At 36.1% G+C, this 19,288-nt stretch overlaps 5 protein-coding genes across 9 annotated transcripts; 2 read left to right on the forward strand and 3 right to left on the reverse strand.

Annotated features, from left to right (window-relative positions):
• Positions 1–479: 479 nt before the first annotated feature.
• LOC107431967 (TSL-kinase interacting protein 1) lies at positions 480–6,475 on the reverse strand. Of its 3 annotated transcripts, XM_060812743.1 has the most exons (15): positions 6,154–6,475; positions 5,247–5,459; positions 5,040–5,122; positions 4,912–4,959; positions 4,687–4,796; positions 4,293–4,377; positions 3,913–4,186; positions 3,285–3,419; positions 3,015–3,166; positions 2,667–2,905; positions 2,218–2,584; positions 1,551–1,967; positions 1,327–1,455; positions 1,147–1,235; positions 914–1,064 (listed from the first exon to the last, which is right to left on the reverse strand). In XM_060812743.1, the coding sequence occupies exons 2-15, from the start codon at positions 5,371–5,373 to the stop codon at positions 1,052–1,054; spliced, it is 2,268 nt and encodes a 755-aa protein (XP_060668726.1). In that variant the 5' UTR covers positions 5,374–5,459; positions 6,154–6,475; the 3' UTR covers positions 914–1,051. The 3 variants fall into 3 exon arrangements, with proteins under 3 accessions (XP_060668725.1, XP_015898496.1, XP_060668726.1); XM_060812742.1 differs by lacking the exon at positions 1,147–1,235 and having other exon boundaries at positions 480–1,064; positions 6,154–6,468; XM_016043010.4 differs by lacking the exon at positions 1,147–1,235 and having other exon boundaries at positions 480–1,064; positions 5,247–5,463; positions 6,154–6,468.
• A 1,205-nt stretch (positions 6,476–7,680) lies between these two features.
• Positions 7,681–12,900, reverse strand: LOC107431911 (phosphoglycerate kinase, cytosolic). Of its 2 annotated transcripts, none has more exons than XM_025079654.3 (14): positions 12,738–12,900; positions 12,473–12,661; positions 12,339–12,385; positions 12,019–12,268; positions 11,556–11,899; positions 11,124–11,409; positions 10,649–10,716; positions 10,068–10,316; positions 9,839–9,914; positions 9,489–9,565; positions 9,323–9,372; positions 8,783–8,867; positions 8,593–8,691; positions 7,681–8,277 (listed from the first exon to the last, which is right to left on the reverse strand). In XM_025079654.3, exons 2-14 carry the CDS (start codon positions 12,627–12,629, stop codon positions 8,053–8,055), a joined length of 2,013 nt encoding a protein of 670 aa, XP_024935422.3. In that variant the 5' UTR covers positions 12,630–12,661; positions 12,738–12,900; the 3' UTR covers positions 7,681–8,052. The 2 variants fall into 2 exon arrangements, with proteins under 2 accessions (XP_024935422.3, XP_015898427.3); XM_016042941.4 differs by having other exon boundaries at positions 7,681–8,289; positions 12,738–12,899.
• Positions 12,901–13,098: 198 nt separating this feature from the next.
• LOC107431961 (membrane magnesium transporter) lies at positions 13,099–15,487 on the forward strand. Of its 2 annotated transcripts, XR_007238414.2 has the most exons (5): positions 13,099–13,336; positions 13,530–13,582; positions 13,689–13,789; positions 15,033–15,292; positions 15,368–15,487. XR_007238414.2 is itself a non-coding variant. In XM_016043002.4 (4 exons), the coding sequence occupies exons 1-4, from the start codon at positions 13,264–13,266 to the stop codon at positions 15,124–15,126; spliced, it is 321 nt and encodes a 106-aa protein (XP_015898488.1). In that variant the 5' UTR covers positions 13,099–13,263; the 3' UTR covers positions 15,127–15,487. The 2 variants fall into 2 exon arrangements, 1 of the variants encoding a protein (XP_015898488.1); XM_016043002.4 differs by having other exon boundaries at positions 15,033–15,487.
• Positions 15,488–15,658: 171 nt separating this feature from the next.
• On the reverse strand, positions 15,659–17,886 carry LOC107431960 (transcription initiation factor TFIID subunit 8). The gene has a single exon (XM_016043001.4). It carries the CDS (start codon positions 17,217–17,219, stop codon positions 16,101–16,103), a length of 1,119 nt encoding a protein of 372 aa, XP_015898487.1. The 5' UTR covers positions 17,220–17,886; the 3' UTR covers positions 15,659–16,100.
• A 239-nt stretch (positions 17,887–18,125) lies between these two features.
• LOC107431910 (uncharacterized) lies at positions 18,126–19,157 on the forward strand. Its single transcript, XM_016042940.4, has 3 exons — positions 18,126–18,334; positions 18,662–18,740; positions 18,921–19,157. Exons 1-3 carry the CDS (start codon positions 18,183–18,185, stop codon positions 18,987–18,989), a joined length of 300 nt encoding a protein of 99 aa, XP_015898426.1. The 5' UTR covers positions 18,126–18,182; the 3' UTR covers positions 18,990–19,157.
• Positions 19,158–19,288: the final 131 nt, after the last annotated feature.

The raw sequence follows: 19,288 nt of genomic DNA on the forward strand, positions 1-19,288 counted from the left end.
ATAGAACATGTAAATTCATTTTCTTGAAAATTGAAAAAAACAAAACTTGTTTGGCCGGGCTTGTAATTATCTCTTTCATGTTTTATCAATTTTGTAACAAACTGTAAATTCTGTAAACCTTTTAATACTTAAACTAACTATAAATTCACAGTTAAATAAATCCAAATCAAAAGATTTACACAGCGGTAGTTTTCCAATCCAAAATTTGTTTTTGATTCAAGTATTTATAGAGAAGTAAAACAGTTAACTTGCAATATTTTAAATTTTATTTAATTAAATTTTAACATTAACGGCTTGACAGATGTAATTCTTTCTTGAAAAGTAAAAGTAACCAAAAATCTTGAGCAGCAAATGGAAGAAGTAGCTCAAGAACAAAGTCCCAACAGTTAAACCCTCCCTTTGGGCTGCACACCGAACTAGGAAAAAGAAAAAGAAAAATGAAAATGAAAAGCAAATCAGCAAAATAGAAGCGATAGATGGATGTACAAGAAACTAACATTAATGATCAAAAGGTTTCTGATGTGGTATTGTGTCCCGTTCTATTGAGGTTACACAGCTCACACCAGCTCTGAATTCTAATTTACAGAGAAGTATCGAAACAATAAAGTTGAATTGTAGAAGTTTTTCCATGTCTATGTTTTTACAGCTGGAGAGACTTCCAAACAGAGCAATTGAGCACGCAAAGCCATAATATACAGAGCTAGCAGCGCCACCATTAGCACGCAAATCAAATCTCATGTCACAGCTGAAATGGAAGATGACTATGCTTTGCTAGATTCCAAAATCAAAGCCCGTTTGAGTAAGATTATGATCTCTGATATCAAGTGTGCCAATTCTCAAACCCCACTGCCAATTTTAAAATCTGAAAACGAGGCAGTTTCTCGAGCTTCAACTGTTGACGCTGGCTCTTTCTTGTCAAACCCAAAAAAGGAGCAATTTTGAAATGCATCCAAACTGCTGGCTATGAGACGGTTCAAACCACTAAGACTATCACTCAGAATTATATCTTCACTGTGGTACTTCGATGATGGTATATCCAAATCCAGTGGTCCTAAAGAATCAGGCTGCAATTCAGGGAACATAAAAAATCAGATCAAGATGTTAAAAAATCAACAACTTATAATTCTAAAGTCATGAATATTTAACTCTTTTGACAGGGACACTGGAAAAAAGTAGACATAAGCACTTTTTCCTTTTGCTTCAACCAAAAAGTCTTGTCCGTAGTTCCAAGGCAGCTTTCAACAGAGGTGAACCCATAAAACCAAAGGAGAGTTTAGAATCATGCAGCCGCAAAACAATAAAATAAAATTCTCAGAGGAAAAATACCCAATATATGTCAGCAAGCACGCTGAAATCTTTTACTGCATTGTCTAGAAGATTTGGATCAGACTGACACTCATCCATAGGATCTACTTGTGCAGGATCATTCGGTAGCCTCTCCACTTCAGGTAACTCCTGCAGGAAAGAATGAACATGTTACATGTAGCTCAAATTTGCAAGCAATTTTACCCAGGAGATAATTACTAGAATAAAAAAATTTGAATTGATACCTCATCCAAGTGCCCAGTGTCCACCATGTTTGTCCCAGCCATCTGTTTGCAAGCCCTTGGTGAAGAAACACCAGATATATGTTGAGCGTCCTGAGGAAGAACATGGTTCTTCTGAAATGAGAAGGCATCGCATGTTTCTTCAGCATCCAATATGGAAGATGCATTAGATGCCAAATTAGGTTGACATCCCATCTTGTTTTGCTGTCTAGAAATATGAGCAGCTATAGCAGCATCAAATGAGTCACAGCTGAACGGAATCTGTTGAAGGCATTGTGAGATCCCAGCATCAGGTGGATCAGTGCAGGTCGCATCCATATGCTGAGACACTCCTGAAAGCAGATCTCCAACACTTATGTTGGTAAGGCTATCAGCCCACTCGCCAGCTGATAATGGAGTTCTGTTGCTTCTTGGATCATCCTAAAGTTTTCAGGGAATTACAAATTCAGGAAAAAAAAAAAATTAAAAGAAAAAACAAAGAAACAAAAAAAGAAAAGGAATTGTACATGTGATAAATAGATCAGAGTCATATCAAACACAGTTGATTTCACATGAAGCATTGTTTACTGAACTTGGGTATCATTTCCAGGCCGTCAGTGGGCTCAAGTTGGAAATAATACCTCTGGGCTTACATAATTTAATTTAAGGGAAGAAGAGGAAGGATAAGTACCACATCTCTCAACTGTCTCAGTGTAGTTCCATCACCAGCCCCCTTTCTGTTCCATGATTTTTTTGCTTCAGATGACTCGACAAGGCTATTGCTTGGACCTACAGTATCGTACCTTTTCCTCTCATTTGGGACATCTGTTGAAGTCACCGCAATAGCTTGGCTTTTGTTCACTGAGGTTGGATAATTTTCATTGAGTTCCACAGCCTGATAATCGGTAGATGGGACAGAGACAGGTGCTAAATCCTTGCTTTGATCATTGCTCTTCTCCACATTCAGATTATGCTCCTCTGGAACATAGCAAGATGCCATAGGTGCTTGTGCTTGTAACATGACAGACCCAAGTTCAGTAGTTGGGATCCAACCATACCTTCAAGGACATTTAATAAGTCAATTAAGATGTGTCAAATATGTAAGCTTCTATCTAAGTTGAAAAGAAACTAAGAAGGAACCTTAAACGAAAAATGGCAGGACTTCCAATTGTTGCATACACATCTGCTGCACTGACAATCGAGTCCTGTGTCCATCTTTGATGACCCAGTAGGTTCTCCCTCTGGATGCTGTAAGGGAAAAGCATTAACTCTCCAGATGCTACCACTGAACTGCCCCATTTACGATTTAGATGTTCTAAAACTGAAGATATCTTTTTCCGACTACTAAGAGTTAGCTCTAAATGTGGATTATGCTTATCCTGTGAATAGATGAAAACCACATTGTTACTTGTATTAGTATGAATGTTATTCAGCTAAAAACCTTCATTCAGCATTAATTATCATAAATACAATTCTTTCAGTGCCTACCAACTCCAATGCTCTCCTTGTAATATCATCAATTGGGAATAACTGGAGCTTAAGTTTAACTGAAGTGTGTGTGTTGCTCTCAACAAAAATGTTTTGCGGAAAACTAGGCAAAGAGGACAGAACTTCTCCAACAGGATCACTACTCTTTTGACCTGGAAATTAGAGTAGAAAGAACCACATCATGAAGAAATTTCTTTCCACTACCTTGGATTATATATTTTTTCAAGAACATATGACAGATAGGAACAACTAAGCTACAGCATGTTTCACCTGCTGTGCGTTGCTCTTGCTCAACCTCTTTACCAGTTGTTGCCCGCTCCAAGTGCTCAGCAGCATCCGCAACTAAAGAAACCCCTGCAATTGCAGCCTTTTCCCATTTTTTATATGCAGCTGATGAAACAACACCTAATCCGGAAACAACCAGTTTAATACAAAATTCCCTCATGGTGGTTGTGAGCATTTACAACTTTTAAATTTATTATTTTACAGATCAGGCAATGTTACATAAATTCAATTATTTCTGGTAAAAGCAAGTGATGATATGAGATCTTCAAACTTGTCTCAAAAATGCACATGTTAGTTTGGCAAAATCAATCTTATCTATAAATCTATAATCATCCAGAACTTCAAGAATATAATATGTAAATCCAATCAATGGTTTACTCTTTATTGTATAATAACAATCAACTCAATTGGTTGCATGAAAGAGATACTAAAATCAGGCATGGTTAGAATCAGATGCCCAATCTTATATTAGTTCATGAAAAAAACTTAAAACGAAAAAGGAGATTAAAGATTTAGAAACCAGACATACAAATCACCTTCTACTGAACCTTTTTTCTCTAAAAGTAAAAGGGAAAACAAATTAACAATTGGAGATAAAAGCGAAAAGAATCACCTGGTTTTCGACGTTGTCTTGCTGGTTTCATGGTTGTCGAGTCTCCTTTATTGCTACGGTTAATGCCCGTATTTAAATTTCGCTTTAATGATGCTTTTCCAGGTCCTACTTTCTGAATGTTTTGACTGTCAACAAGAACCAGTTTAAATGTACGATTATCATGTCCTGATGCTCTACTCTGATTTGAGAATGTGCTTGGTGCAGGAGGGCAGTTTTCTCCCTGAGAAGGCCGCTTCCTGACATTCTTCTTCCTGTCTTTCAGAAGTTGGTGCTCCTTCATGAGAAAAATGAGTCAGTAAGAGTCCAACACAAGCAGAAGATATCCATCTTCCATATATAGAAAAGCATTCAAGGATAGGAAATATATTATGCTAACTAACCAAAGCTTCTACAAATATCTTAAACCTTCGAGGCTTCAAGTGAAGCTTTGACGCTTTGCAGCTATACTTTTCCAGTAAAGACCACCTGTTACAGAGTTAAACAAGTTATCAATTATGGTTCTCAGCTCATTCTAGATGAGACTTTTAAGAAGAGAAATAGTAATTTTTCAGAAACCAACATAGAATACCAAATTATTAGCATTACTACAGGGCAGTAAAATATAGTTGTAAATCATAATAATCTTGAGCCATATAAGCTACAAGATCCACCCAATATTGGCCATATCCTTCAATAACAAATGCTAAAAACCAAGAGACCTATATCATGCTCCTAATATACAGAGGGTTTCAAAAACTAGTTCATGGGAAACAACTGACTAAATGACAATATTACCATCGTAGCATGGCAGCATTAGTGTCTTTAGAGTTCTTGGCATCCAAGCACAGTCCTGGACCCAGAAGTTTGTTCATGCGCCGCACAAGACGATAGTAATAGTGTCTGACCTGAAAATCAATAAAAACCATGGACAAACCAAAAGAAAGAAAACAGAAATTAAGGTCAAAATATTTTCAGGAAGACATTAGAAAGATCTATCAATCACTATATCAAAATAAATACCTGATCCTTGTTTTTACTTTGCACGCGGCAAGTGATCTTCTCAAAATTCTGCAGTCAACAATATGTCCTTAGGACAACAATAAGCTACAATAACCTAATTTGGAATATAAACATTGATGATAACATACCTTGCCAACCTGTCGTAAAGCAGTGAAGAAACTTTCCTCCTCTTGACGGGTCCAAGCAGCCCATTGCCTTGTTGGCTTTTTTGCTGCATTAGGAATTTGAACAACAACTAAGGTGGAGATTTGTACTTATGAAAAGCAAGGGTGTATAATCATTTAAAAAAAACCATGATATGTAATCAATATTGAACCAGTCAGAAAATAACATACCAGGCTGCTGTGGCACAACATGAATAGGGTTTGACGAAGCTACACCATGTTCTCCTTCCTGAACTGCAATATTCTCCAGATGGGGGTGTGCCTCGGTGTCCAAGATGACCCGTGATTCCATCAGCATATTAAATGCATCACAAGAACACTATGTCCTCTAACCTTACAGAGTTTCAAGTGATGCAGTGTTTGACCTTTGAGTTGACACAATGTCTATCTAGTTGGTAAAATAGAGGGAGAGCAGCTTAGCATCCAAAGGGTAATCGAGAAACAACTAATACCAACATAAGTTCAATTAGAAGAAGACCACAAACTAATCTAAATAATACTGGAGAACTCATATTTCGTGTAGTTATCCACTCTAGCGCATGAAATTTCAATATTACGAGAGAACTGATCATGAAGTGGAGGTGAGAAACCTTCAGAATATCTATATCATATAATTGAATCCATTTACAACAATTCAAGTAAGCAAGGAGAAGCAAATAACTTCCATCCAGATCTACTTGAAACCCTACATTGACTTGATAAGAAAAATTCAATTCAGCAAAGTAAAGCAAGTAATTTAAATTAATAATTCTTTTTTAGGGTACCTGATGAAATGCAGGAAAATAATAGGGCATAATATAGCATTGACTCTTTCATGACTAGTCGAATTGGATCCAAATAACAAGATACAACGAATTGGGCTAAGTTAATTTGGGAAAATTTTCAAATTTTCTTTAAGCAACCAGCAGGAAAATGTTTAAAATTTTCGTTTTCTTCTATTTTCCCAGCAATCAGAAACGGCTAGGGTTTTGAACAGAACAACTAACCGAATACGAGCTATGAATCACATATCAAATAACTGAATCTGAAAACAAAAAAAAATAAAAAGAAAAAAAGAAAATTTGAATCTTTACAATACCTGAGAGAGATTTGGGGGGTGATCGAGCAGACCCAGGAATCGTATTCGATTAGCTTCAAGTATTCGGAACAAAGTGATCGAGACCGGCAAGAATCTTCCGACAGAGATGTACAGTTGGAGAGAGAAGGGAAAAGAGGAAACGAATTTTACTTTGGAAAAAAGGAAAAATTAAAAAAATAAAAAGAAATACGTCATTAGTTAATTCCTGAAGGATTTAAAATGAAAATAAAATATGGGAAATATATATTTTTTTTTTATGGTATAAAATTGGGATTATTATTGCAAATTGGGTTTGAGTACTATTTGAATTCACATAATTCTTTTTTTATGGTAGCAATGAAAGAATGTCACTACCCCTAAATAAATAAATAAATAAAACTGAAGGGCAAAACTAAATAGGATCTCCTAATTAATCTGATTTTCTCTTATTTTTGTCGTTAATTATTTAATTTTTCTATTGCTTAGACCTGTTTGTGATTTCCTTTTCAACCTACTTGAAGCAGAATCTTCTTTGATGTTTCATGTTGTAGAAATTATGTGAGTATTGGTAGTCAAAGTTCATATAAACTATGAGTTTGCATAAAAGTCTCAAACATATAAACTATGATTTTGCACAAAAGTTTCATACGTATTAACTAAACTTCATTAAAATATTATGAAAGCCAGCAATGTCAATCAGCAAGAAGAGCATGGCCAATTACAAAATGGGGTTGACAACCTTATGGACCATAAATGATTTCAAATATACAACTATCAAAATACCCAAAAAAAATAAAATTATCATAATGCATTGAATTTTATTCTCTAAATATCATGGTTTTCTTTTCTTTTTTTTTTTTTTGGGGTCAATTATGTAATTATTTTTCTCACTGATATCTGTATTGGTATTTTATTATAAGCATTCATTTCTCTGTCATTATTACGGGTGCTCTATTTATTTAAACTTTGTCAAAAAGTGGTCGAAATGATGAGTTACTTTCAACAATGGTAAAATAAAAAAATAAAAAAATAAAATAAAAAGAACGAGTTCAAATCAGTATTCTTTCCCTCGTTTAGTAAATCATACAGAGTTCAACATAAAAGAGACAACGGCATTTTTAGATCCCACTCATTTTTTTTTATTTAGATCCAAAAATAAAAAAGAAAAACATATATATATATATATATAGATATAGATATATAGATAAAATCATCCTTTCTCCTGAGCCACATTTTCTTTGGGGGGTGAAAACAAAACACACAAAAAAAAAAAAAAAAAAGTGTCTCAATTATAAAATTAATGAATTTGGCAGATATTGAAGGAAGGGTGTAGAAAGCTCCAGTTTTGGACAATTAATTAAGGCAGTGTTGACAACAATTTTTCCAAACTTGTTACGGTACTACAAGGTGCACTTTGCTTAGCGTGAACTTTTCATTTTCCTCGAGAAAAGAAAATCTATAGAAAATACATTGATTCCAAAATTCTTAATCAAGTTACAGGAAACTAAAAAGTAAATAAAATTGATGTTTAATGGGAAAGATTGAAGCTTGCCAACTCTCTCTGTATAAACATTGCCTAGATTGAAATATCCCTGCAATTAAGCATTGCCTTTTTATCATATCATATTCATTTCCATTACCTTTTTCAAATGGATTCCAGACACAGCACTAATCTCTTCCCACCAATCTGTTAATGGCTCTCCACCAACATTAAAAAAATAAAATAAAATAATCCATGTCCATTCTTTAGGTGGAGCCCAGGCTAGTAGAAATCAAAACTGAAGCTTTCCCATTAAAAAAGTGATTAGATCACAAAATTGCAGAGCATCTCATGGGTAGATTATGATCGGATGAAAACATGGCTTAGCCAAATGGGAACAGACTCTCTTCCCAAACGACCTCTTCCAAGTAAGAAGATTATCAGCCACTCCAATCAGTAGTTGCAGATTTGGAAAGCATTAATCTGTACATTGGTGCTTCTCGATCTATAACATGTTGCTCCCAATCTGACATTACTCCAAATGGGTTCTCCTTAAGCCATCCTTGATCAGTTTCATCACCGCTTTCTTCATGCACAAGCAGTTTTCCCTTTCCATATTTCAAGAACTCTTCTCTCATTCTCACTGACACTGATTCTATGTCTGACTGCAGAAAGACCTGGAAATGTGAGCAAATGACCCAACTGAGACCCATCTGCTACTGGCTAAAACTAATCTCACATTAGCAATGTTCAGAAGTGTCATATAATTTGAGGGAAAAACAATGATTTCTTTTAATTTGTAAAAATAGCCCACCTGCCTAAACATTCTAGGTGTTTGCTGTCAAACTATATATTGAAATTATACTGTTCCCTTACTTGCGGCGGATAGAAATGCAGTGAAAGGGGTGATCAAACGGAGGTGCACTCTAGTCACATGAATAAAAGGAATTTACAGAAGTTGGTACCCTATGCAGTATTACCTTTCCGTTAGGCACAAGGAGTTCTGCCACTGCTTCTATTAACGACCTTTGCAGCATTCTCCATCTATGTTCTGGTTTGTTGAAATCGGGATTTGGACACTACATGTGAAATGGCAATATTTAAATAAAATAAGAAGCCACTATTAGCCACTATTACGGTTAATAAAACATTTAGAATCGCAGCATCTACCTGTATGGACACAAGAACTAACTTTCCAGGGTAGCTGGAAACTATAGAACGGAATGTCGATGTAGCATTTGTTGCAATGAAGTGCCTGAAAATAGCTTTGATGATGAGCAATGGCTAGAAGAAAGTATAAAGAAATCCTTCTGGCTTTGTGAAATTGAAAATCAATACAGTTACAACAAGAAAGTATTTCTCGTGACTTCTCATTTAGTATTACTCCTGATCATACTAAACATCTTCGGTAACCAGTGTTATTTTCTTTATAAGAAAAGGAGGAAAACACCCTTTATGTCATAGAATTATAAAAGTTTAATGGTTGAACTTACTGTTCTTAACACATGACTTTATCAATAATAACAGCTAAGTTTTCCAGCCTTTAAACCAAAATGGAAACACTCAATTATCACACATCAAAACTCAAGTACAAAGAAATGCTGGATGGATCCATTCAAGCATTCAGGTTCATCAAGAAAATGTTAAAACATGAATAAAACTCATCATACTTTCATTACTATATTTGGCAGTAAATGTTACAAACCTTACCCATTTCTTATACCGAGTTGTTGGACAGAATCTAGACAGCGCTTTACAAGCTGGGGAAAAAAAATAAATAAATAAAAACATAAAAAAAGAAGAAGTTAAAAAAGTTAAAAAGTCTTAATTTAATGAAAGTTATAGCAAAGGGGGTGCATATGCCAATGAAGAAAACCTTTTCATTAATCTCCAGACCAAGAAAATTCCAATCCTTCCTTCTTTTAGCCATTCCTATAAGAAAGAGTCCATTCCCTGCCATTCATTATCCAAAAGTGAGGAGAAACAGACAGCAATTGCAATTATTAACAATTGAAAAAATATGTCTGTGGCTAAACCATCGTAATTGAAAATCCATGTCCTTGGTTTGTGCACCTGATTATAAAATTTGACATTCACTTCTAGATTTGCTAAATGCAAGAAGAATGTCATTTCTTGGTTCTTTCATTTTAGCTTCAATATACATCTAGAACAAATATTAAGGAAATTTTAAAACATAGTAATGGAAAATGAGAAGAAATGCCATACCACATCCAATATCAACAGCCAAAGGTTGAACTGGATCAGAATAGGCAGCTTTCCAACTAGTATCATAAGGATATGCCTGCACCAAGAAACTATTTTAAGCAGTTTTGAACAATTTATTCCCATTAATATTCTACCAGGATGTTGAATTTGTCTGCAGCATGACTTAACAGCCAGTCTTGTAGGCTTATTCTTACAGCAGTGAAATTTTGTGAAAGTACATAAATCATACCCTATCTAAGGCCATGACTCCTGGAAGTTTTCTTCTTTTGAAATACTCCCACACAACTGAAGCATTGAAAACCATATTAAAAACAGAGTTTGAACTAGATTCCTTCATCATTGCTTCACATGCCATATTCCCAATGACAGTTATGTCACAGTTGCTCCGACTTAGTTGATCAAGCATTTGAGCCAGTTTAGATGCTCCACTGGTGCAGCCAGCCTTGTGGAATTTCACTGGACCAATCCATATAATTTTCTGAAACGCATATTAGGCATCAGGCAAGACTGACTATGAAAAAAGAAGCAATAAAAATCAAGTTGCAAAGATATTTGAAACAAATCAGTAAATAAATTCTTATACTGCAAAAGTGTCATGAAATAAATTACAAATGACTTCAAGATGAATTATTCAATCATAATCTAAAAATAAGTGGGCAAATACATCAGTGTACCAACACTACACAAAATTTTAAACCTAGTATCTTTATGACTCCTAAAACTCTCAATTTCTAAATGAAATAGTGAATGGTATTTGGAAAGCTACACAATCATTATGTTACCTTATAACATGTTTTCTTTCGGATTTACCTTGCATTTTGTAAGCAAGGAGTTGATTTCACCCAAAGATACGGGTCCAATATCAACAGGCACCCACCCTAAAATAAGAAAAATATAAGATGAAAAATCCAAATATCAGACTTTTATCATCTTGAAGTTATGCGTAGAACTACACCTCAAAACATAAAAAAAACATAAGACTTGATGTTTAAGGGGAATGTATATATATATATATATATATGAAACAACTTGCACACAAGCATCAAAGTTGTTTTCAAATGTTACCACTTACAACCAAATAGTAATATAATATTAGCGAAAGATAACAAGACAATTTTAAAAATAAGCTAAAATGATCAATGTAACAGTCCAAAATTAAACAAGTTTCTGAAATGCCAAGAGCAGACAGAGGCATACTTCAGATAATTATAGGACATAAGCGAGAAAACATATTGGTAAGAAATCAAAGTACATCACATTCAGGATCTAACAAGTGCAATCTCACCATCCAAAATACCATGAGCAGGGAAAATCTCAAATTGCCTTGGAAAACGATCATTCTTGCACCAAAAGTCCTTCGGATATAGAATTTGTACATTTCGACCTTGTGCAAACTGGACTATATTTAAAGCTTCCTTAAGTGCCCCATGTTCAACCAAATTCAAAGGAACAGATAGCCCTAAAGCCTTCATTATTTGAAAAGACATCATTCCAACAAACACTAATCCATCACATCTGGAAGCCAAAAAATGCAAGGCAGTTGCTTTATCAAGGAGTTTACCTCCTCCAATCTGCATTTTGAAACACATTACAATTAGAAAGTGAAAGATTACAACTTAGCTCAAGTAGTGCCAGCTGGCAAGCCTCAATGGAAGTATAAAAAGCTCTGTATAATTAAGGAAATAGCTTTAATAGCATGGTAGCAGTAAAGACATACAATTGCCACATAAGGTTTGTTTTCATTTTTTGTGGCCTTTTTGAGTTGACATAGGCTATGCTCGAAATGAAATCCAGCTAAACTAGCATAGCAGAAGCGAGTAACACCAACAGTGGATGCAAGAATTTTATGAGACTGGGAAAAGGAGTCATTAACAAAGATATCAACTCCAGATGCCAATGATTCAGAAAATTTTGCACAATTAGCAACTTCCTCTTTGAACTCTGAAAGATTATCAAGAAGAAAAATATCTGCTTTCTCCATGCTTTCCATATTTGAAAGCATTTCAGAGGAAATGCATCGTACAGGAACAACTTTATGGTGAAGAACAGATGACAAGAAATCTGCAAGACCGAGAATATAAGCATCATAAAATCAGGCAGACAAAGAACAATAAACTATAATAGACGCTATCTAAACTGAAACCGGAATAGTTCAAAAGGAATGCTTTTTGATACAATACCTGCGACAGGCTCTGCAGCAAAGAGTTTCAAATTATTTTTTACAGACCATTCACTCACTAGAATTACTTTAGCTCCAGCTTCTAGTAAGTACTTAATGGTGAAGAAAGCATTGGAGGCTAACTGAACATTTTGATCAGCACCTTTGGAAAGCAAAATGGTAGAATCAAACCTGACCAAGACAACTTTTGCATGGAGCTCCTCCTTGGGAAATTTTCTAAGAGCTTGTACGTCTGGAAAGACATCAGAGTCCTAAGGCCAATACCCAGTTCTCAGATTAATACTAATTCCAACCTACGAACAAGCATTGTGGTATTAGTACCTTATGTTTAAGTGAGCTCTCAACGTGATTGACTGCCTCCCAATTGCCTGCAAAGAATTAACTTTTGAAACTTAAAATATATTCATAAAAGTAGAAACATTTTTGCAAGACTATTATTTGGTTTAAATAAGAACCTCGCAAGGATGACTTTATATTGTGTCGTTTCAGAAGATAGGCACACTCTCCAATTAACCAACACGGTTTGTTGAGCTGAAACTTGGGCCAACAGTCGTTTCTACTAAATTTGCTAAAACACAGAGTTTCTTGGAGTGGCTTCAGAAGCAGACCCATTTCTTTTTTCCTCTTTCGCTTGCTTGAATTTGCTGAAAGAGAAGTGTATATCAGTGTCAGCCAGTGAATATTGAAGCAACTATAAGGAAACAGGAAAGAAAGGCTAACTTGGAGCTCAGAATCTCAAGTAGAAGCTCCGAAGGCTTGGCTTCCCAATCGGTCGTTCATCTTCTTCCACTGAATGTGTGCTTCAATTGGCAGAGATTACAAAACTGCACTCTTCCTTAAAAGGTCTCAAGATTTGTTTATTCTTTTTTTTTTTTTTTTTTTGGGCGAAAAAATAAATAAATAAACATGATAAACAACAAGCAATAAATAATAACTAATTTCTGTCAAAAAAAGGGGTAAAAAAATAATAATAATAATTACTATAATTAAGAACTTAATAAAAAAAGGTTTATATTATTCTTTGAATTTGCTTTGCTCACGACGTCGTTTTCTCTCCTCGTCTAAATCACCAAAATGAAAGCTCGTAGTGTTATACCACGCACTTTGGTTCTTGGAGGTTTACATACTCGAGGCGAGACGATCTAGGCAGACAAAGTCGTGCCCTTCACCCTCAACCGCCGTGGAAACCCATTCCGGAGTTGTTTCCGGCCGGAGATCGGTAAGCTTCAAGAGGATTTCCGTTAAAATGGGTCTGGGCTTTGCGGTTGGCGTTTTTGGAGTTCTAATCCTCGCTCATGCCGCTTATTCAACCATCCAATGTAAGTCCTGAATACATGCATATACATATACATCCAATGCAATTATATGTATGTATTTGGATCAACGAATTAGAAATTTGAAGTCTTTATGTTGAATTCAATTTTTCCATTCTCTCATCTATGTTGGGTTTGCTTTTAACGAGGTCGGTTTGATTGGTTTTCTTTATTTGTTTTATTTTTACCCTGGTTGTAGATAGAGGGTTGTTAAAGATTATGGAGGAAGAGTTTTCAGGACCTCCCATGAATGTAAGCATTAGAGCTTTTTGGTTGATGGGTCTGATTTCATTTATAAAGCTTTTGGTGCTTATGGTTTAGGTTTTTTTTTTTTTTTTTTTTTGTGTGTAAAATACAGGTGGTAATTGAACTGCTTTTAGGATTCGCGGTCTGTATGTGGGCGGCGCTTACCGTTCCCGGCAATTTCCTCTCAATACACCCTTATGCTGACGAGAATAGGTATGGGTTTTGTCTCCTCAACTTGGATTATAGTTGTGTTGAATGAAATTCAGTGTCTGTAATAAGAAGTTAAAAGTTTGTTTTGGTCAAAAGATTCAATTGCAGCTTGGGTGCATTGACGTTAGAGCAGTTTAATTCATACTGTGGGATGTGTTACTCCCAAAAACCGAAGTTTTGGTAGTTTAACCTTGTGCTCTGTGAAAATCTGGCTCGAATTAGAAATAGACGGACAGTTCTTTTTTTTTTTTTTTTTTTTTTTTTTTGGGTGCTGTTTCTAATAGTAGTGAGGTTTGGATATCTGCTTTGTTTTTTGCATACTCGACAGAGATATTTAGAATATAATGAAACCTTAGTTCCATGTATGAATACTCAAAACGCCTGCTTTTCTGCATGTGTGGTTGAGTTTTGCAAAAGATAAATGGTAGTAGAAGGGGTTCTAGCTTCTATTATACTAGTATTAGAGTTGCTAATTGGACTATTGCATGCTGGTTTTAACTTGTTTTGACCTCCCCATGACCATTTATTTAGTAATAGTCATTGGTCATGGCATAACTTCCCTTGTGTTTCTGTTATAACAGGTTTTATTTTGGTCCCTATAACTGGAAGCTAATCAAATATATAGTATCATCTCCAATCAATTTAATTCATTGTAAATGACATTCTCTTTACAATTTTAAATGATAATATCTTCTTCAATCTTATAATTTGCATTTTGTAATCAAATTCTGTCTTATCAAATGAATTGCTAAGACCACCTATATTACGTGTTAACATTTAATTTTACAACCTGTTGGTTGCTCCTTGCTTGTATTAGTTTTTGGTTTTATTTTTATTACTAAGGTCATTCATTGATTTACCCCTCGTCTTCCCTCATTAAATTTGGGCAACGGCTCATAGTAATTGTAAGATACAATATTTTAGTGGTATGATCATGACACAATTGCCTGTTCAAAAAATAATGGAAGTTTGATTTTTTTGGTTTTAGTAAAGAGGCATCTTTGTTTTGTTGCAAGAGTGAAACATGGAATACATTTATACCAATATTTAAATGGGTATCAATAATTCTTTGATATACTTGGCGTGCAAGTATAGGCTGCTACACACAGTTCTTTTAAAGGATGAACAAGTAATGAATACACCAGATATTGCATTTTGTATTTTATTCTTGTATATGATTATACTCATGTAAATATATCAGATGAATAAGACATTGATATCCAAATCTGTGAGTTGTGGAATGCAGGATAGTTTCTCTACCAGCCAACCTAGATTTTATGATTTTCAACCATCGTGGCAAAGCATTTCCCCTTGATTTGGATTTGAAGCTGAAACATTGAAGTCTGTGAAATCAAGTAAGGGGTCTTCCTGGTGTCTTTCTGAGGGGAGCACCGCTTACCATCAGTTTTAGCTTTGAAAAGAAAAAGCGTTACGTTTGCAAATCATCATAGCTGCTTCGCCCCTTGTTTTAGTTGTTTTGGATTTAGCTTTTTTCTCATTACAGTGGTATGTAGCTTTTAAACAAAATATTCGTGTCTTTGTCTCTTAACTTGGTCCAGTAGTTTTATAATGTCGGTGCAGTTTTGCTTGTTGTCAGATCACCTATGAGGAGCTATAAGCCTGCTCGTGGAATTTGCATGTAGAACAATGACAATTAAATGATTTGAATGTGACGATGTTGCCAAGGTCTGTTTTTTATTATGAAGCAAGAAATTGCATTGGGTTTTGACACAAGTTAATGCTAATGCTAATACTACTATTGGTCAAACCATTCAATACAATGCTCTGTTGAAAGATGGTCACAACATAAAATCTGTTCCTTGACATTGCAAATTTAGCTTTCTTGAAGATGAGATGATGCAAATTTCAGGGTTAACATAATGTAGCTGTAATTGTTATATACATAAGTATGTCAAGCATTCATGAGCGAAGTTGTGAAACATATCCATAACCTTAAAAAAATAAAAAATAAAAATAAAAACAAAAAAAGGATAGTGGCAAGCAAAAAGCCACATGAATACCCTAAACTTATATAGAATATAGAAAACGGGAGTAGAAAAACGAAAAAAGAAAAAGGGAAAAAGGCTAAGGAATTCATTACAAAAGAATTGTTCTCAAGTTAAGGACCCGGTAACATAAGATCATTCACATGCCTCTGAAAAAAAAATGTTAGAAAAAGACTACGAGTAACTACTGAATTATCCAAAGAGGAATAGCACCATACTCTTCCAACTTTTGAGCAGCCAAAGCCCATTTCTAATAGCAACTTCTAAGAAGACTCTTTCCATGAGAAAGGTCGGTCAGAAAAATTAATCTACAACTGGTTGAGTTCCTGTGGATTTTCCATAGCATGTCTAATAATATATTCAGCTCTCCTCTTCTTGTCATCCCTTTCATCATCCCTTCCAAACCAATTTGCAGCTCTGCCAACACCCTTCTGAAGGCTCAAATCCAAACATTCGCCTAAAAACTTCTTGCCAGTTTTGAACTTGAAATGAACAGCAGGCCTCGTGTCAGGAAGAGCCCTTCTCTCGTCTTCCCCATCATCACAAAACCCATTTTTCGCTGCTTCAATAGCAGGTGCAAATGCCTCCAGCACAGAACCATGGTTTTCTCCTGTCAAATTATCTGAAAACCTAGCAGGTAAGACAACGGCAGAAACATCTCTTTCTCCTGGTTGCAAAGGCGGTTCAAGCAATGGATTTCTTTCATCCCCCATCAATCCCGCTACTTCATTGCCCAAGGACACTGGAGCAGCAGCAGACGTTCCCACTGACCCATTGCAGACCAACCGCTGTTGCAAATTCAACAAAGACCTTTCTGCCTTTCTTCTCTGTCTAGCTTGCTCAATCTTATCTGAACGAGGATCTGAGCTCCTCTCATGCCACATGGGTGTGTGAATATAGGTATGGGGATCAGGGAAAGCTGGTAACCAAATGGGAATATGCTGGGCAGGGGGTGTTTCACCCATTTCTACAAAACTTGGAATTAAGCTACGACTCTTGATCACCGGAAACCGCGGCACCGGCTGAGCAAATGGAATCTCCTCGGCAGAACCAACATATGAAACAATTTCCTCTACTGTGCCAGACCCTGCAAGACAACGGTTAACATCCGCAGCACCTGGAAATCCTTGCGATGCCTCCAAATCCTCCAACCCTCTAATGATATCAAACACATTGCACTCTGTTCTGCCAGTCAAACTGGCATAAAAATTCGCCAATTTTCCTAAGTCACAGAGGTATTTGATTGCAATATCAGCGAGAGCATCCAATGCAGACTCCTTGGAGCTCTGAAACCCGACGCTCTCACAAATCTGCGCCACTGCAACCCTTGAAACCGCCCGTCCAAAATCATCGTCTCCAGGTCTTTGTGACTTATTGCCTCCTCGCTGTTCATTCACTCTCGTACCATTCGCATCTGCATGGCTCATATTCAAATTCTCATATCATTTATCTATTTCTTGAACCCGCATCATTAACCTTACTAAAACCAGCGCGCTGCAAACCTCCACTAAGCCAGATGAACCCAGTGAGAAAATTAAGCTTCCCAACGTCCCTAAATTAACCAAAATCCAACTTCCGCTTCTCTAAATTTCCCACCTTTAAACCTTTTTTCCAGACAACCAAACAGAGACAAACGAGGGAAAGGAAGAGAGAAATTCTCAGCAGTTACCGAGAAACCCTAGAGTGAAAAAATTTCCAGTGCACGAAGCGGAAGTGAAAGAGAAGCCACAAGATTCAAGAAACTGGCGAGAAGAAACAAATCTTTCGAGCCCTACCAGTGATTAACGAACTTCAGCGTAAAAAAGAACAAAGTTTGGAAGAGATAGGGAAAAGCATCGCAAACGCCAAAGACAAAAGCGCAAAGCCCCGGACGACGCAGAGGTTGCTAGGGTTTTGATGAGCGAGAGAATTGGGGAAGCGAAAAGAAGCGAGAGAGAAAGAGAGGGAATCCGAGAATTCGAAAAAAAAAAATAATAATAATAATAAGAAAAAAGAAAAAGATTGAAGATAAACCCTTGCAAGACCCTAGGAAGTAGATCGGAGATGTGGAAAATTACAGAAGATTATAGTTCGGTGAGCCAAAACATGGAGGAGATGTGGGCTTTATTTATAGAGTTTTATTAGTAAACTCCCTTAACCAATCACAGTCCCACTCCTACCCGTCTACTTGCGCGAGTATGATTTTGTTTCCTACTCGCTAGTATCTGTTACGTTGGGCCAAATTATTGGGCTTTTAGTTTTCTTTTTAGGCTGGACGGAACTTCACTTGAAAGGTCAGGCCCAATTAGGCCCGGCCTTGACGTTGAAAACAAAGATGTTACACAACAGAACAGGATAAGAAAAAGCGAGAGCCGAGAGAAGAAGAGAGAAAGAGAGAGAGTGAGAGAGAGATGGAGAAGTACTTTGGAAATGCATACAGAGGAGACCCGGGAGTTCCACACGCCGACGCAGACCGATTCGTGAACATATGGATCGGGTCGGCTGCTTTCTCCGTCCTCACCTTTTTCAATCCTTACATGTGGCAGCTCTCCAATCAAATGAAGTACCGCCCTACTCAACTCCCTTGCTTTTACTCGTTTTGCTCCTCAAATTTCTAATTTTTTAGGGTTTAATTTTTCCTGTTAAATTGCTTTGCGCAAATGCAAACCCTTTGTTTTTGTGTTTTTTTTTTTTATTTTATTTGGGTTGTGCAATGGTAATATTTCCTAGATAAATTTAAGGTTCATATTCCATTATTCTCCATGTTATCAGTTTTTCCCATTTTGCTGTTTTGCTGCTTGTTTCTGTTTTTTTTTGCTTTAACCTTGTTTGCTGCCATTTTGAAAATTTTTTTTTCTGGTTTCTGGCTCACTATCTGAATTGCTTGCAGTTGGCATGACAAAGCAATGTTATTCGAGCAGTATCACTGGAAGAAGGCCATGAAGAAAGGGCAGCCATATAAATTCAAGGTACAATCTTTGACACTAGTAAAAACCCAAACTTTTTCAGTGACCCAGAATAGTTTTGATTGTGGGTTTGTCTCATACTTCGCAGTTCCCTATCTGAGTATTATGTTGTGTTTAGACTTATGCTTTTCAGTGCTTTAGTATATGTTAGCCATTTTGTCATTGAAATTTTTGTGGTTGCAGTGGAACCAGTACATGGACAAGGACCTCCGAGACTCCTACTATTTCAACTGGCCTGTTTATTTCCCTTAAGTGTTCAGTTTGCATAGGCATGCTTATGCTTTACTCTACCGTTTGGTTATGAATTTTTTTAGATCAATGCAACTCGTTATAGCCTTTAATTTCTGAAATCTATAAAAAAACACAACTCTGATATCCTGAAACTAAGAAAATTTTTAATATTATCACTATCTTGCTCTTGGTTTTGGTTTTTGGAGGCCTAAACAATGCAGGTGAATTGCGTGCCATTAAGTTTTGTTGCAAAAATTGTAATGCTGGGTGGAAATGGTTTGTTTGGAATTGGAGGACAGGTTTATTATAGATTTTTGCGA

Source organism: Ziziphus jujuba, chromosome 11, assembly GCF_031755915.1.
Source record: "Ziziphus jujuba cultivar Dongzao chromosome 11, ASM3175591v1".
Lineage (NCBI taxonomy): Eukaryota > Viridiplantae > Streptophyta > Magnoliopsida > Rosales > Rhamnaceae > Ziziphus > Ziziphus jujuba.

What these genes read in the sequence shown, in the direction of transcription:
- LOC107431967 (XM_060812742.1), bottom strand. Translation starts at nt 5,373, where the DNA reads ATGCTGATGGAATCACGGGTCATCTTGGACACCGAGGCACACCCCCAT. An exon ending in TGTTGTGCCACAGCAGCCTG is followed by an intron (nt 5,123 to 5,246) that starts GTATGTTATTTT and finishes TTCCTAATGCAG; the next exon opens with CAAAAAAGCCAACAAGGCAA. An exon ending in ACACTGGGCACTTGGATGAG is followed by an intron (nt 1,456 to 1,550) that starts GTATCAATTCAA and finishes TCTTTCCTGCAG; the next exon opens with GAGTTACCTGAAGTGGAGAG.
- LOC107431911 (XM_016042941.4), bottom strand. Translation starts at nt 12,629, where the DNA reads ATGGGTCTGCTTCTGAAGCCACTCCAAGAAACTCTGTGTTTTAGCAAA. An exon ending in TATAAAGTCATCCTTGCGAG is followed by an intron (nt 12,386 to 12,472) that starts GTTCTTATTTAA and finishes AATTCTTTGCAG; the next exon opens with GCAATTGGGAGGCAGTCAAT. An exon ending in TGCTCATGGTATTTTGGATG is followed by an intron (nt 10,717 to 11,123) that starts GTGAGATTGCAC and finishes TTCTTATTTTAG; the next exon opens with GGTGGGTGCCTGTTGATATT.
- LOC107431961 (XM_016043002.4), top strand. Translation starts at nt 13,264, where the DNA reads ATGGGTCTGGGCTTTGCGGTTGGCGTTTTTGGAGTTCTAATCCTCGCT. An exon ending in CGCTTATTCAACCATCCAAT is followed by an intron (nt 13,337 to 13,529) that starts GTAAGTCCTGAA and finishes CCCTGGTTGTAG; the next exon opens with ATAGAGGGTTGTTAAAGATT. An exon ending in CCTTATGCTGACGAGAATAG is followed by an intron (nt 13,790 to 15,032) that starts GTATGGGTTTTG and finishes TGTGGAATGCAG; the next exon opens with GATAGTTTCTCTACCAGCCA.
- LOC107431960 (XM_016043001.4), bottom strand. Translation starts at nt 17,219, where the DNA reads ATGAGCCATGCAGATGCGAATGGTACGAGAGTGAATGAACAGCGAGGA.
- LOC107431910 (XM_016042940.4), top strand. Translation starts at nt 18,183, where the DNA reads ATGGAGAAGTACTTTGGAAATGCATACAGAGGAGACCCGGGAGTTCCA. An exon ending in CAGCTCTCCAATCAAATGAA is followed by an intron (nt 18,335 to 18,661) that starts GTACCGCCCTAC and finishes AATTGCTTGCAG; the next exon opens with TTGGCATGACAAAGCAATGT. An exon ending in GGCAGCCATATAAATTCAAG is followed by an intron (nt 18,741 to 18,920) that starts GTACAATCTTTG and finishes TTGTGGTTGCAG; the next exon opens with TGGAACCAGTACATGGACAA.